Source organism: Fragaria vesca, linkage group LG5, assembly GCF_000184155.1.
Source record: "Fragaria vesca subsp. vesca linkage group LG5, FraVesHawaii_1.0, whole genome shotgun sequence".
NCBI lineage: Eukaryota > Viridiplantae > Streptophyta > Magnoliopsida > Rosales > Rosaceae > Fragaria > Fragaria vesca.
Genome location: NC_020495.1, coordinates 13,008,145 through 13,025,346, shown reverse-complemented (window position 1 = coordinate 13,025,346; position 17,202 = coordinate 13,008,145). Strand labels below are relative to the sequence as shown.

At 39.1% G+C, this 17,202-nt stretch overlaps 2 protein-coding genes and 1 pseudogene across 3 annotated transcripts; 1 reads left to right on the top strand and 2 right to left on the bottom strand.

Moving 5' to 3' along the window:
* Positions 1 to 4,542: 4,542 nt before the first annotated feature.
* LOC101312936 lies at positions 4,543 to 7,140 on the bottom strand (annotated as a pseudogene). Its single transcript, XR_184805.1, has 6 exons — positions 6,779 to 7,140; positions 6,626 to 6,677; positions 6,390 to 6,536; positions 6,190 to 6,301; positions 5,404 to 5,530; positions 4,543 to 5,214 (listed from the first exon to the last, which is right to left on the bottom strand). The product of XR_184805.1 is annotated as an uncharacterized LOC101312936 (transcript).
* A 1,577-nt stretch (positions 7,141 to 8,717) lies between these two features.
* LOC101297837 (F-box protein CPR30-like) lies at positions 8,718 to 10,205 on the top strand. The gene is made up of 2 exons (XM_004299691.1): positions 8,718 to 8,742; positions 8,891 to 10,205. Exon 2 carries the CDS (start codon positions 8,914 to 8,916, stop codon positions 9,889 to 9,891), a length of 978 nt encoding a protein of 325 aa, XP_004299739.1. The 5' UTR covers positions 8,718 to 8,742; positions 8,891 to 8,913; the 3' UTR covers positions 9,892 to 10,205.
* Positions 10,206 to 14,939: 4,734 nt separating this feature from the next.
* Positions 14,940 to 16,639, bottom strand: LOC101312642 (licodione synthase-like). Its single transcript, XM_004301326.1, has 2 exons — positions 15,728 to 16,639; positions 14,940 to 15,602 (listed from the first exon to the last, which is right to left on the bottom strand). Exons 1-2 carry the CDS (start codon positions 16,637 to 16,639, stop codon positions 14,940 to 14,942), a joined length of 1,575 nt encoding a protein of 524 aa, XP_004301374.1.
* Positions 16,640 to 17,202: the final 563 nt, after the last annotated feature.

Here is a 17,202-nt window from a genome sequence, read left to right as displayed (position 1 = left end):
TGGGTATAATTTCTATAGGATCTGGGTAGGAATACTGTAAGATTTTGGTAGAATTTGATTCTATTCTATGATGATTAATTGGGTGTGTGAATAACAGTTATGATGATTTGATTATCTGAAGAGTTTAATGAATCTGAAATTGGGGTTTGAAGCACCAGGGGGACAAATAAGGAGGAAGGCATTCATGATGAAGAGAGATGGAAAAGGTGGGTTGTGCAGCACTACAGCAAAAGATAATACAGCAAAAGATAAAGAAATTAAGAGAGAAAACTTTTTTAATGGTTATAAAATATACAAAATATTATTCAAATTAAACACCTCTATTGGAGCTGATTTCTGTCAAAAATGACATTTGCCACCTCACTAGTCAAATTTGAATTTGAAACACACAAAATAACATCTCCATTGGAGATCCTCTTAAACTGTTTTTTTATGTATAAGAAATTTGAAAACCCACCTACATATCTTTTGACTTTTACAACATACAAGAATATACCTTTATCCACCGTAGTGTCTACTTAAACTGTTTTTTTTTCTATAATTTTAAATGATGGACATCTCCGCCTAGCCCGTTAGAAGCCCAATTCGTTTATATTTTTTGTTTTTGTTTCTTCTGAACAACTGGGATATTAACTCTCTCAGTCTCTCTCACATTTAGAAAGAACAACATAGAAATGCTGAAGATGATCCGAGCAACTTCTTCTTTTTCTTTTTGTTTTCTTTGCAGCAGAACAAGAGGTATGCCTTTTCTTCACTCCAATCCTCTTATGCTCTTCGCTGTCAACAATTACTTGGCCTTGTTTCATTTTCAATCCTCAAACCCAACCAGATCTAAAGATCCTGAATACCAAAAGTTTGCGAGAGACCCTCACTCACCTTCAGTGCCCAAAGTTTGCTAATCCAACCCATCGATTTGCACCACCCAAGAGCGACAACGGCGACGACGAGACTGAAGCGAACGACGGTGAGAGAGAGAGAGATGACGACGATGGACACAACCATGACAGTCATCATTGAAACTTTTCAGGCGGCCATTGTGTCTAATGAGATTTGTGTGAATTAGGTTTTTGATTTACAGAGGTAGGGAAGTCGAAAACTCACGCTTCCACCACGCTCCTAATTCTACTTTCGCTTCCGGGCGCTTCCTTGAACCTTCCACTTCGCTTCTGGTTCCGAAGCAGGAAACGTAAGACTCCTGGCGCTTCCGTGCTACGCAGAAAGATGGTGACGAGGCTAGAAATGATTTTTTTTCTCTTTCTATACTCTTTATGAGATTTTTTTTGGCTTTGTTTTATAGGTCATGCTTGACGAAAGTCTTAAGAGACTTCTCTAATTTTTTGTTGAGTACGGCTATTGAGACCTTCAAATTTGCTCAGTTTACCTCTCATGCTCTTTACACAATTTTTTTAATTGGGAAAATTCCTACTAGCCCTAAATCTAGACATTTTTTTCCCACTAACAAAAAGAGATTCTAAAATTCTCATCAGCCCAATAGACTTTTAGAGACTATTCTCAGTAACAAATTTGTTGACCTTTTATGTTTTTTCGTTACCAAATTACCCTTGTAGATCCCTCTCTCTCTCTCTNNTNNTCNCTCTCTCTCTCTCTCTCTCTCTCTCTCTCTCTCTCTCTCTCTCTCTCGACGGCGCCGACCGAGGTCACCCCCCACTCTGCGATGAGGTCGCCTCCTCACATCCTCCCAATCTCCGCCTTCCACCGCACCGTCTTGCCGATTCTCTGGTCGCGAAGTCCAGCTCTCGCACATCCTCCAGCTCATGTGACGGCATCCTCCGATCTTCTCTCTCTCTCTCTCTCTCCCCTTCCTTCACTGTTGCCATCAGTATCAATGAGATCGGAGCCACTGAAATTAGAAAGGCAGAGCAGCCTGGTCCCTATCGTCGACGCAGCGACGGAAGCGGTAATTGGACTCGACATGGTCATGATCGGACGATACTGTTGACATCGTCGTGGCGGCGGTGATGTTAGCGGACGTCGTAGTGCGTGCAGCGATGGTAGGACCCGCCGTGGTGAGGGGTTTGGCGGTGGAGAAGCTTTGGTTGTTGTTGGAATCCATTACAGAAAACGCAGGTCGTCTGCTCCGGCCAGGTTTTTAGTGAAAACAACGTGGGAAGAAGAAGAAAGAGAAGGGAGGTGAGAGTGATTTGACAAGTGTAATACCACTTTTTTTTTTATTGAATACAATTTTCTTTTTCTATTTTTTTGACTGAATACCACTCTCTTTGTGCATGAGATGGTTTAATTAGGGGGAATACTGCTTCCAATAGAACAACCGACAAACTTCATATTGCCTCCAATAGACTTCCTACTGCCCCTAGTAGACCCCCGGACAGACCCCATGCATGCATATTGCCTCCAAAAGACCTTTTACAATATACCCCCCGACAGATCCCCTACTGCCCCCAATAGACCTATATTGCCCCTAATACACCCCCTATTGTCCTCGATAGATCCCTTATCACTGGAGTCCGGCCAACAGTCGCTGGATCCCGTTAACGGTCACCGGAGCCTAGTCAATGTTATCGGCCTTGGGAATCCGGTCATAGAATCTTTATTTCATAATAGACTCTTATAATGGTCTATTGTCGTTTATTTAATTTATTAAGGGTATAATTGTTTTTGTGTTGTTTATGTTGGCTCTTAGAAGTTTAAAAATCTGATTTTGTTAGTGAGAATAAAAGTCTCAAAATTAGGGCTAGTGGGAATTGTCCCTTGTTAATTTGATTAGCAACTAGTGACAATTGACTTACGAAAATAAGGAAAATGAATTTCATTATGACAACTTGACAACTCTCTCAGCAGACATTGGCACTATGCACTATCAGGCTTTGATGATGATATAGCTAACATATGATTGTTGAATTAAAATGCAGATATCTACAAGCAGCTATGATGGATTTATCCGATCGATGGATGCTGAGAAAGAGGTGTTTGATCTAGTATATGCAAGTGATGAGTCTGTATATTCTCTTGCTCAACAATCAAACAATGCAAATTGTGTATACTTTGCTGAGGATCGTGGAGGTATATATAAGTATGTGGGATGAGAGAACAGGAAACATTTCAGCCCAATGGAGTCCGCATGATGATAGGATCAATTCCATAGACTTTAACTCAGGAAACTCAAACATCATCACTACTAGTTCAACAGATGGAACTGCCTGCATTTGAGATTTGAGATTTAATGATGCGGATAAATTCAAAAGCTTAAAGACAATCGGCCACAAAAGGGCCGTGCATTCTGCCTACTTCTCTCCTTCTGGAAGGTCGCTAGTGACGACAGGGTGATTATATTCTGTTGTTATTAATTAAGAGGAATATCTTATCTCCCTACCTGTGAATTCATCATGTGCTTAACATGAATGAGAATCAATGTGGATCAACATGCATTTCTGGGCTTTATGAGTATGTTCGTTTTTGTTGTCTCCTATCTTATACTGCTGTCGTGAGATGTTAGGATTTGTGGCCATTATCAACCTCATGATTTTTTTTTTGATGTTCTGCATATCATTATACATTTCTGGATCAGTATCATGGTCTTGTCAATGGTTGCTTTCCTCTATGGAATTCAACAAGTTGTGGACACAAGAAGGGATGAGATGACACCATTGTAATTGTTCTTGCAGGGCTGCAATTCTCTGCTGTACTATTAATGTTTTGGGGTCTAATGTTTCTCACATAATGTGTGACTGTGATCAAAGTGACAAGAATCTAAATGGATGTTACTAACTTTCTGATCTCTTCATGCAGCCTTGATGACACAGTTGGTATATCAAGTGGAGTAAATTTTGAGGACATATCAATGATACGCCACGATAATAATACAAGCAGATGGATTCCTAAGTTCAAGTAAGATTTCTACCAGATTTTCAAATGCTGATGTGTAAGTTTTCTTTGTCCAACTCTCCTGTTTTATATGATTTATCTTCATTTATTATATTTTCTGAGGATTATGTAATACTCTGAGCAGTGTTTCAATTACTCTGACTTTGGTTACCCAACTCTTCTGGAAACTACAGTGAGCATGAAAAGGAGTCTTTCTGATAGCTATCAACACCTCCGCAAATGTGCATGTCTTCGTTGGAAATAAGAACAGAGGGGTCGATGTTATCGGTCCCTTTCAAAGAACAAAAATCTTCACATTGAACAGCCCATATGTGTCTGCAGTTCCGTGTGGATTTGCTGCTCACTCTTATAATGTTGGGTTGCTAGCAGGAGCTACAGGTGGAGGCCAAGTTTATGTATGGACATTGGGATAAGAAACTCAGCATCTTTAAACAGACTACTTCTATACATGTAATTAGGGGAAGCATGATTCGCTTTGTACCTTTAAGTTGTTCTTCAGTGTTGGTTTTCGTAAGGATATACCTTGCTCAGTGTTATTTAAAAGAGGTTTTTCTATTGTAACTAAAAAAAAAAAAAAAAAAAGGTTTTCTATGAATACTATGTGCAGGTTTTAAAGCATTTGGCATACCTTTGTAAAACTCAACAATAAGATAAAACAAGACCCAGAAAAAACCTATGAAACAAAGTCACAACTGCTGCTTGAGGAAACCCATCCATAACACAGAATGGATAACCCAAGTGAATATCAAGTTATCAACCATATCAAGATAATAACTATCCCAGATAACAGGAATCTGGCTTCTGCCAAGAATACAAAGCACTTTCTAAAGCAAGAAAGTAATAGGCAAAATTAACAAATGGCAATTCAAAATTCCAATACTAGAATGTGTCGATTATTGTTTTGTTCTTTTCCATGAGGTTAGTTCATATGGAATTAATTCTTCGTTACATGAAAGCACAGCTTGTGCCATCAACTTCCCAAGCCAACCATGGTACAACAATCCCCTTGAACCAAGCCCTCCAAATAACCAGTACATGCAAGTTTGATTTTGACCTATGATGTTATTGACACAACCCAAGAGAGGAAGTGATCCATGAGGAGTGAGTGGTGGCATTGCCCTAACACCAGCCCTGGCTTCAATAAAGGTCCAATCTTTAACAACCGGATAAATGCCGCATGCTTTTGGTAGAAGCTCTTTAGGGGCTTCTGCAGCTTCATCTGCAGATACATTTGGTGATGAATTTCTTGATTTCCATTCCCATGTTGAGCCCATATACAAACTACGAGGTCCTTGGACAGCAAGCCAAGCATCTGACAATATTGAGGGGCCAAAGCCTGGATACTCCCCTCTTCAACACAGAATTTTAGACAGACGAGTACTAGATATAGAATACAGGATAATTTAAACTGCTAAACCAAAAAAATCTAAGTAATTTAAACTGAGATGTGAAATTCAACCATCCAAAGTTATATTCTTAAAACGAAAGCCTGTTTTTGTATATATATACATAAAGCATGGAGAAACGAAATGCTTTTACCCCATATTATCAGGAAGCTGCAGATGAGCAACAACACCTCTGCATTTCCTCAATGGAAGCCTCCCAGAGAGCTCAGGAAGCAGATCTGCTTTGGCTCCTAGACACACAATTACTGCCTGGTATTCCCCTGATGTTAAATGTAATCAGATACTAACAAAATAGAATATATAGAAGCTCTAAAACTGTAGAATCATTCAAAACTACTGCATTGCAACCTGACATTTTCAGAATAACGGAGAAACAAAGAAAGAAAAAGCGATGCCAAGAATTATTTATGATAGAAGCACCAACAAATTCGGGAACCACTTTGAATAACTTAATTCTTAAATGATGCACTGTAATAGTGCTGCCAATACAGATGAGCTAAATGCAAGTGTTACTTATGAGGAAGACAGACTCAACTCACCATTAGAAGGATATCCTGTCACCTCATATTCAATGTAGATATGTTTGGCAAGCTAAAGATCATTTTAGATTTTTAGCAAATAATAAAAACCTAATTATATATGATGACTCTTTGAGAGCTTTTAAGCTAAGAGATATCTAGGTATCCCCTCAAGGCTCACCAATGCAAACGATCACTAGGAAAGAAGTAATAATCCTGGCAAATGACTATAAAGCTTCTGAAATGATGAAATTTGCATGTAAATGGAAATACAATGTCACTCATTTTGGTCTATCGACTCGTTTCCAAACACACAGATAGCCGTGGCAATCAGATTATCTTGTAAAGTGAACTACAAGACCAGCACAATGTAATTACATATATATAGGTAGAGCGAGTACCGTCCAACTCTAGCAGGTTTTGAACGGAGTCCTTGCGCAAATGCAGTTCCTTTACCCCCATGCCAGAAGCACAAAGTACTTTCACCAAAGTTTGACATGCTAAGAAGAGTGCCTGTAAAAATCATCATGAGAACAAACAGTCAGAAAAAAGCATGAATATTATCTTTCATACAGTAAAGCGAAATGAAAAGAATAAACACCTCGAGGTAGCGCTGAGGATGGACATTAACAGCTTGAGGCATATAAAAAGAAGTATTAAAAGGTGAACAGATGCCCGGTACAAGATTTTGGGCAGCATCCTCGTCAATGGTTTCAATTTTGCAACCGGCCAGGCCATTCTGCGCATTCTAACAGCATAAAGAAAATACTAACATCAAAAACGATAGCTGAAATAATACTAAAATGGAGAAGAGAACATGAAATTGAGCAGAATTACATCTTTCAACACCATCATGTTCTCCATGCTCACAGCTGGTCGTAAGATTCCCCTGAAAACTCGGAAATACAACCCACGCAAATGTTATGCGATTTTGAAAACCAATTTGGAAATGGATTCAAAAACGAAGTGCAGCTGATCGTAAGTACTAACCTTCTTCTAACAATCGGAGCAGCATGAGGCACGGCGGCCTCGGCGACGTTCAAGAGCCTCAGAGCCTCGTCCCAGCACTCGGTGGCGCGCCATAGGAGCTTGGCTTTGGGAGAGTAAGGGTGAAGAAGGCCGCCGGAGACGCCGGAAGCGCCGCCGCCGATTCCGACCTCATCGAAAACGTCGATGCGGAGATTCGAGTCCTTCGGACTCTACTTCAGCAAGTGGTAAGCGACTGAGAGGCCGGCGAAGCCAGCGCCGAGGACGGCGTAGCGAAGACCAGGAAGAGTCTGAGGCTGAGAGAAGAGAAAAGGAGAAGAAGAAGAGGGAGATGAAGTTGAAGCAAGCAATGAAGGCGCCCGCATTGGATTTTATCTCCGGCTCAAAATTCTGGTTTTGGATAATATAATTGCGGTTTTTCACTAAAGGGGGCCCACAATTACTCGTGTACTAACTGTTTTGTTTTTGAAGGCGTACTCGTTTACTAACTGTATGATAAAAAAGGAAAAAAGGTGTTGATCTTTTACCGCCTTCAAAGCAATTGCACCCGGTAGGTAAAAAGTAATTGCTGATTTACCAATTAAAAAAGATTGGAAGGAAAACTTTTGAAAGTTTTGGTGTGAGAAATTATAGAATGAAGATGAGTATTTATAGGAAATATTGGAGTAGTTTTCTGATTTTTTAAGTGAAAAAAATATATATTACCGTTGCTTTAAATACAGCCACAAATTTAAATTTAATGGTTGTAGTTAAAGTATCGTTACAATGTTAAAGCATTTTTAGCATTGCTAGCCATTTTGAAGTTAAATTTTAGTCAAATTAGCTAAAATGTCATTTTAGCTAGCCACTTTAAAAATGTTGTTACATCAATGCTCTCTATTTTAGCTAGCATTATATCAACATTATTCTTCAAATAAAGATTAAGTAGTTTAAATATATTTATATATCACGTAAAATATCTTACAAAAAATGTATTAAATTATAGTTAGCATCATCTGAGTCATCTATAGCTAGCGAGATAGTTAAAAGTCATAACAGCTAAACTTTGGCTAGTTTGCTGGAGCTCCGAAAATATAAAAAAAAACTAAATACGTTTTCTAAAATAGCTAAAAGCTAAAATAGAGAGTCTGCTAAAGTTGCTCTTAGCTTACAATATTTTGACAGTTGTGATAAAGTTGTTACAGCTGACATGGTGGACCCCAAAAAATTACTTGGACAAATTGGTTGTCAAAAACTGGCAACTGGATTGACGAAGCGATTTGTGAGATGCGGCCCCCATGAAATTGCTCGAGCAAAAAGTTTCCGTTGCATTCCTTTTTCTACTGAAAACACATGGCTCCCACTAATTTCCCATTGAATCGATATAACGGTGCAATTGCTCTCAAGATCCAAGTCTAGTCTTGATACAAAAAAAATGTAGAGCCTCCACCGAATATCAATTTTGCAAGTTTCTTTCCATTTTAGTGTTAGCTTTAGCTTTTTCCTTCCTCGATTCCATTGATAGGGTTAAGTCCCTATCAGATTTCTTCTTCTTCATCATGATACATACAAAAAATGAAACGAAAACTTAATCCCTATTTAAAGAACAAAATGACGCATATAGGTTTGAGGGATAGAGATGAGAACCTCTCTATCTAGAATCAAAAAATTGGAGCTTTGCCATTTGTTGCTGATTTTTTATTAGATGAGAGAAAAATGAAAAATTGCTGTTAAAATGAAAAATATACTGAACTATTAACGTTTCCCAAAGAAAAAAGGTAAGTCTTGGTTTATGATCACAGCTGGAGATGACGTCATCAATGGAGGGTAAGCTTGCGCAGGAGCGTCTTCCTCAGTTCCTTAAAAGAGGGCCCAATTTCTATTTTCTTATTTCTAAACCCTGATTCCCAAAAAATGTTTCATTCTCGTTGAATCGCGGCTTTTGATTCCCACCGGTGGTGTCGCTGGGAACGGCGACGTATGATCAGGTATTTCTCGTTACACTGAATCCGCTCTTAAAGTTTAGACCACGATTCTGGTCGTTCATCTTCCAATTCCATAACTCATTAGCCATTATCTAATGTCTATATATGTTCTTCTGTCTACTTATTGATTATTATTGTGGGATATCTGAAGAAATATATGAAAAACCCGAAGCAATGTCAGATTTCTTTCCTGAAGAAATCCTAGAAAAAATCCTGTTGAGGCTGCCCGTCAAAACCCTAATCAAATCCACCACACTCTGCAAGTCATGGTTGTCACTGATCAAAACCTCTACCTTCGTTCAATCCCATCTCTGCACCACAATCGATTCCAACAATCAAACCAACGCTCACCTCCTCCTCCTCAGCGCTTTCTCCCACTCCAAAGAAAACATGTGTTATGAGCATCACTGGTTGCATTGGGATAGCCCTGAATTTGGTCAGTATCCCAAGCTTTCCAATCCATTCCCCCTCTTCTCAGACGAAATCGGTCCGCGTGTTTTCGGAACCTGTAACGGGCTTGTGTGCCTTGAGAGTTATAATTGGCGCATCAGGTCTTGTTCTCCCGCCGTGATTTGGAATCCTTCCATTCTAAAGATTGTGAAGTTTCCTACACCGCCTCCTTGTTTTACCTCTACCAAATACCTCCATTACAGAAAACACCAATCGCATGGCTTTGGCTATGATTCACATTCTAATGACTATAAGGTTTTGAGAGTTGTTAGTCTTTCTGATGATCATTCGGATGTGTCCCGATTCACCACTGTGGTTCAGGTTTACTCCTTGGCCAGGGGATCTTGGAGGAGTCTTAGTGCTTCTGCTGTTCCGGTGGATTTGCAAGCCGGTGGTTCGGAACGTCCTGATTTTGTTAATGGCTGTTTGCATATGCTTGAAGTACGTTTAGATGTGTATTACGATGATCATCACCAAGAACACCGTAAGCGTGGAGGAGACTTCATTGCCTACTTTAATCTCACCACTGAAGTATTTGGTGAGATAATGATACCGGAAGCTTTGCGAAGAGATGACTGCTCTAGATCGAGATATGAAGAGTCCCTTGCCTTGATTAAGGATAAACAGTATAATCCGAATGATCCAGCTAATTGTGGTTGTGACATTTGGGTTATGAAAGAGTATGGTGTAGCAGAGTCGTAGACTTTTTTGTACAATATAGCTCTGGTTCAAGGTACTGTGTATGGGTTTAAAAGGTGTGGGGAGGTTGTGCTAGAGGAGATGGATAGTGTTGATCAGACAAGAATGGTTTCTCTGGATCCTAAGAGCAAACAAGTTAAGGTTTTTGGAACTGGGAATTGTTCTTACTATTTCATGGATTCTTTTGTAGAGAGTCTTGTCTTGCTTGATCACCCCGAAGCCATATCTTACCAGTGAGAAATAAATTTTGGCAGTGAGCCGGTACCATGAGCAGCACTCGTTTCTTCTCAGTTATCTCTGACGTGTGAACTTGGGCAAGGAACTTAATTATCTAAACTGTTGATTCTCACCATTATCTGAGCCTTTCCCCATTGGAGATCCTCATGCGGCATATATGACGCTCTGCGGTAGGATGCATAATTCTGGTTTATTGGTCGAGTATTTCAATGTAAACTTGTCATATCTACCAAAACCAAGAAAGAAACCTTAATAATCTCAAAGTTATTTTAACTTGGTGGAACTATGGAAGTATTGGAACCAACACGATTAGAATTTCCCCGATTGCTCTTTCGTTTTAGCCACACACAAAAAAGATTACCATTTTGGAAATGGATGGTTGATTATAAGCTTGTGAGTGATATAACACTTCTGTTTGTTTCCAGTTTTGTTGTATTTGTATCTGTAGGATTTTTTGCTTTTTTTTTTCTTTTCTTTTTTCCCTGTAGTGGTTGTGAGTCTGTTAGAAGAATTGGGTTCTGTATAGAACACAACATAATCTCTTTAGTTGGTAAGTAAGTTTTCCCGACTTTTATCTTACTTTTCATTCAGACTACGATTTATAGGTAGCTTGAATGAGAGACTCGAGAGTTGAGGGTTCACACTTTGGATTGCAAAAGAATCATATAAGAATCGGGATAGTGGATGCATTTCTGCAACTCTAAGGCCAATTGCAATTGCAAAGCTAAACGACTTGAACGAATTATTATTAATATATTCTGATATTCCTTTTAAGTCATGAAATCTTTTGAAATCAAAAATCAAGATCTAGGCCAGGATATGAGTTCCTAAGGTTACTGGTATTCTACTTATTCTAGAATTGTCCATGGTTGCAAATTGATCTAGGAATTAAGTTAGCATTGTTGTCTTCTCCATTCATTAATGTGACAAACGATCGAATACACATAATACTTCAATAGTGTAGAACTTGATATTCTGTTCACATCATGCCAAGATTTCTTGTAATAATCATGTATTTTGAGTTTTCAGCACATAATCATGCCCTTGAAAAATGAAAATCATTCCTTTTGGCATCCATTGTGTGGCAGCTTTTGCTTGTCTCCTTGCCTTTGGTTCAGTTAACTGCAGTAGCTTGGATATTGTTGTCTATCTTTCATCTCTTCCACCAGCATCCAGTCTGATTTTACTCTCGTTGCAATTTCCCCTTGGCCCTCCCTTTATCATATTTTAGAGGAGAGAAATATAAGGAACCCCTGTACCAATAGTTCTCAAATCCTTCTCATCTGTATATAACATCTTTAGTCCTGTATACAAGTGAGTCTTTAGTTTTAAGACGTATAGTCTTTTCTTATGTACTAGTGCGAAAGGGAGTTGCAGTGGCTAATGGATCATTTCTTGTATAGAATATAGGTGACTGGGTTGGGATATGAATGAGACTGGGACATTTTTAGTTCTGGTGCTTCAAAACCAACCTTAACAAGGCTCTGGACGTACCTTAGCTTAATCTAACCCTTGTCTAGGCAACCATCCCACGCAGAACCTAAAGACCTTAGTGCCTTGGCATGGCCAATGTACAATAGTACCTCCAGAGTTGGTTTAAATATGTTCTTAAATTAAAATTGTTGTATCTATGAATCCATGAAGCTACTCATTTCATAGTTTTGGCACAAATTATGATTTTTGTTGTGATCATAACTTGAAATTTCCTTTTTATCCAATTGATATGTATTTGCAGGATTCAACCTGAGGAAAAGCATAGGCTCTACTTATCCTATATCTTTCCTCCGAGAGCATAGCTGACATGTAGGATCTATCCGGTTTAATTGTGATGGAAAAATACTGTTAGACGTGTTCATGGACAAAGAAATTGGATTCATTTGGAAAGGATCACATTTTCATGCCTGTAAACTTCTTGCCCGAAATTTGATTAAGAATTCAATGAATTCTTAGAATTCGAATTCTTCTTGTCTACTTTCTATATGTTGAGATACCTTTATCTCCTCATTCATGGAAAAGGACTTAACTTCCATTGTCTCTGCTCTTGTGGTTTCTTCAAGTACTGCTTCAGGTTCAGACGGCACACACTAACTAGCTCAACTAAGAGGGGAGCTATTCAATATGATTTTCTCTTCCCGAAGTAAAAGCGAACATGGTTTCTATGTAGTAAATCCTGTTTCTGAGAGCCTATTGCTCATGGATACTCAAACTTTCCTCAAGTATAATGTAAGTCAGGGCTGCTCGCTGCTTGACTTTGGATGAGGTGAAGGTTAGTATCTGTGACCTATTAGCACTTTTACTCATTCTTATGGTACTGGATGTGTGTAGCTATATTTATTTGGTATGACTGGATGGTTTACCCTCTGTTGCATTTCATTCCTATTAGGTTTCAATTGATTTTGGACTAGAGTACTTTTTAGTTTTATGAGAAAAGAAAGAATTTCCATTCCACTTCACTAAAAGGATCATCCAGCTTCTATACTCTACTTGCCTGTTATGGATGTTGGATGTTGAACTATAATTTGATGGGTTGTTGTCTCATTTTTCAATTAAAAGCTTCCAGAAATGCTTATTTATGTTTCCTATTCTTTCAATTTACCTGGAAAATGATGGGTCGGGTATCAATTATCGAAACATTTTCAGATGTATTATTGGTTACTCAAATGCATAAAACTGTTTTCAGTCTTCGAAGTATGTTCTAGTTTTGGTGTGTTTTCTTTTGCTGCTGATTCCTTCACAAACATTTTTGGTGTGATGTTTTAAAAACAACATTCCTTGATCAGGCTGCTGGAATCCCGAGGAAACTTGCACTAGGCATTGGGATCTCTGTCAATCATCGCAGGAAGAATGTACTTCGACTGAAGTTACAAGTAAAAGCTAGTTATCTTCCGAATGTGTGCCAGCTTATATAAGGTAATGGTAATTTTTTGAATTGGATTAATGTGTATTACCAAACTTGACATGCAAACATGATTCTAAAAGACATGTCAACGGTTCGAGTCCGCTTATCTCCAAACTCGCGAATTTAGCGGATACAAAGCTATATGATAGCACCCAATTTTTCTGATTCGGCAGTTCGATCTATGCTATAATTTATCATTCATGGACGTTGATAAGATCCTTCCATTTAGCAGCACCTTAGGAGATGGCATAGCCTTAAATAAAGTTAAGGGCGAGGTTCAAACGAGGAAAGGCTTACGGTGGATACCTAGGCACCCAGAGACGAGGAAGGGCGTACGTAGTAAGCGGCGAAATGCTTCGGGGAGTTAAAAATAAGCGTAGATCCGGATATTCCGGAATAGGTTAACCTTTCGAATTGCTGCTTAATCCATGGGCAGGCAAGAGACAACCTGGCGAACTGAAACATGACTGCACTTGTTACTCCAGGTTTGTTCTCATTTTAAGATCTTACCTAAAGTAATTGAACAGAAGTATGGTATTATTGTATTGATCTACTTCTCCAAACTGGAGAATAACAAACCCAAGCTACCAAAAACTATGTATGAAAACTAAATACAATAGGTCAAGTAATGCATTAATTAAAGACGGTTGACATCGTGTTACAATAGGACAGATTCTACTATTGTAGAAGTGTTGAATTGTGCTACTCGTTTAACAATGCCGGCGGCTTTATGATCCGGACGTTTCAATAGTGGACTTTCTTTCAATAGTGAGAACCAAACTATCATTAGTGGACCTCCTTTCATTGTGAATGTTGAAGTAGTTTGTGGTGCGATTATCTTTTAGTTAATTTCGATTCTCTGTCTCTATTATTATTTTAGTGTTCTGTATTCACGTTTCCGTAGCTTGTATTATCATTTCTTAGTACAGTCTTCTCTTCTATTGGAAGTTGTAACTTATTGACTTCATGTATCATACTCTGTAATTTTAATGGTTACATGATTTCATTTAGTTGTCATCTCCAATCGAGTAGCAGAAAGAAATATATATAGCGAAGTGGTTGTTGTAAACTTGTAAATATGTTTAGTTAAGTCTGGTAAGTGTGCTACTACCCACGTACCTATCTATTAAAGTATGAAGATATATACACCTCATGCTGCCAAAGGGATTAGAAATAACAGTAACATAGTATTCTTGACCTTGTGATTAAATACAAGAAGAACAAATAAAAGGGTGGCAACAAAATCGTTTTATTTTTATTTTTTTAAATAAAGCAAATGAGAAGAGAATCGGTGAAGATTGCGTAGTATGCCATATGCAGCCTAAAAATGTGTCTAGCTTAGTATTGTAATTTTCTTGATTTGCTGACGATGTGCAACTACTGCTTTGAATAATCATACTATTACTTCTTTCTTGTACTGGTTTTGTTGAAAACAAATTGGCTGGAAAAGGAAAAGAGAACTTATGAAGCTCATTGGCTGAACTAAGGGAGGCAAAGACCTCGTCACCCCAAAATTTAAAAGAAATAAAAGAGATACTAAGAGGGAGATTAAAACAAATGCCTCTCTTGTAAGTAATAACAAGCAAACACGAACAAACTATGGAAAACGATACTATGGAAGACTTAATCAGAAATTAAATCATGGGATGCTTAGATTGAAATTTGGTTTCCAAAGAGCTGGAAATGTACATGGGTTCTTGGACGGTATTACTCACTCATTATATGGTATTGATATCCAAACGAGCAATTAGAAAAACAAATTGGAGATTTGTGACACAAACAGAAATAGATGCATACAATATTTACTGCATACATACAGACCACTATTTATTCTTTGTCAATAAATTTTAAGTTCGGCATACAGCGACAGTGCAGAACCATCATTCGAAAGCTTGCTGTGATGTTGTCTTAAGGATCAAGGATATTCGAGCAGTGAGCTGAAGCGGGCAATTGGAAAACAAACGAGATCAGAAGCCCTTGGAACTGTTAATCCAGGTCCTTCGTCCATTTCAAGAACCTTATCATTACTAGTATTTTCGCATTGTGTTCCTCCAATTTTGAAATCAAAGCATTGAATCATAACAGCAACCTGTGTAGGTAGCATTTTCATTGTTAAGGTTAAGCCAGGACATATCCTCCTTCCAGACCCAAATGGAAGATAATGATAATGTTGACCTCTAACATCTGTTCCATTTGCCGGGTCACTCCCATCGAGTTGTAAGAACCTTTCAGGCCTAAACTCCAAGGGGTTTTCCCAATTCTTAGGATCCCTTCCCATAGCCCAAGTGTTCACAAATAACAATGTCTTTTCTGGAAAGACATACTTGCCAACCTTGCACTCTTCTGTGCATATTCTTGGAACTATAGGCAAGGGTGGGTGCAGCCTGAGTGTTTCTTTCAGGATGGCTTGGATGTATGGAAGATTTGGAAGATCCCACTCTCCGACTAATCTTTCTGTTCCAACTGCTCGATCCATCTCTTCTCTTGCTTTCTTGAGCACCTCTGGGTGATTGATGACCTCTGCTAGAGCCCATTCCATTGTAATAGAGGTCGTGTCTATGCTAGCCGTAAACATATCCTGAAATTAAATAGATGTTTTGTTATGTACGTACGTGCATGTTTGATGTACCTCTTCAATCTCTAAATATTTACAAACTCTGAAAAAACATTAGGGTTTAGATTGGAATGATGAAAATTGCATACCGTAATGAGACCCTTAACATGATTTCTTGAAAAATCGACTTCGAAATTCTTAGTAGTGCTCTTACACTCCTCTTCCTTATCAAGCAATACTTCAAGAAAGCCCATGACATCCTTTTCTTCAGCACCAGTATTGTTGCCTCCATTAGTTTTCATCTTCCTCAACTCTTCACGTTCATCAATTATCTCCTCCACCAATGCATCAAACTTGTTATGCGTGGCATCGATTCTCTTCTGGAATCCTTGCACATCGAACTTCTTCCAAATCCAATTAAAATCACTGAAATTGAACTCTCCGAAAATCTTGGTACACTCTCGGACCACAACCCTAAACCTCGCCGCCCGCGAATCATTTGAATATTTCCCCAGCATCATCTTCCCCATAATGTTGTGGCCGACCTTCGGTAGCTCTTCACTGAGGTTGACAGGTTCACACGCCTCGGCTTTCTTGGCCAACAGTCTAAGAAGCCTCACGTACTCTTGGTTTCGAATGGGAAGAAACTTGTCTACACTTAGGCTGCTGAGGAGCTCGTTGGTGCTGAGCTTCCTAACAAACTTCCAATACGGACCATAGGATGCAAATGCAAACGAAGCATTGTAGGTCATGCTTGCAGCTGCGATATTTGCAGTCCTGTTCATGAAGGAGAGCTCGTGTGTTTTGAGGAACTCTTTTGCCACCTCCGGTGACGAAACCACGACGCATGGGACAGAGCCAAGGCGAAGAGAGTATACAGGACCTAAGCGTAGGGAGAGGTCGTGGAAGGAGCGGTGGATGAGGGGGCTGAGGAGGTGGAAATGGCCGATGATGGGCAAGGCTAACGGGCTCGGAGGAAGAAGGTGGTTCACACGAAAGTGTCTGGAGATTAAGAAAACCAAAACAAGGAAGAGGATGAATAGGACTAACTCGATTGCCATGGCTTAGCTAGGAGTCGTGAGTGGTGATGAGCAAGATTAAATGGCTCTTGTAGGAATGGTTTGGTATGGTATTCATCTTCGCTATTTAAAGACCAAAAAGATGTGGAGGGAGTAACTGTTGTGCATATTTGATAATCGATCGATATTGGTTCATGCATAATTAGGCAAGCGTTTACTATTTAACAAAAGTTAATTAGTAAACCTCGACCAATATAAACATGATCCTTGTTTTGAGGAAAAATACAAGAGTAAATGCCTTAATGATACTAATTTTAAAGATTTATTGCCCACATCAATGATAATCTTTTCTCAATGCCCATCTCAATTATTCATAAGGAAAAGACATTTATACCCACTGTTTTATTCCCACCACTCCTTTCTTATCTTCTTTCCCGATCACTTCTCACTCATCTCTCATCTCTCCTCTCTCTTCCTCTCTCTCACCTCGACAAACTTCCATGGTGGAAGACAGCGTCGCCACCGACGCCCTCGAGCAAGGAGCATCGGCACTACACCGTCACCATCTTCCTCGACGACCGGGCCTCTCTCTCTCTCTCTCTCTC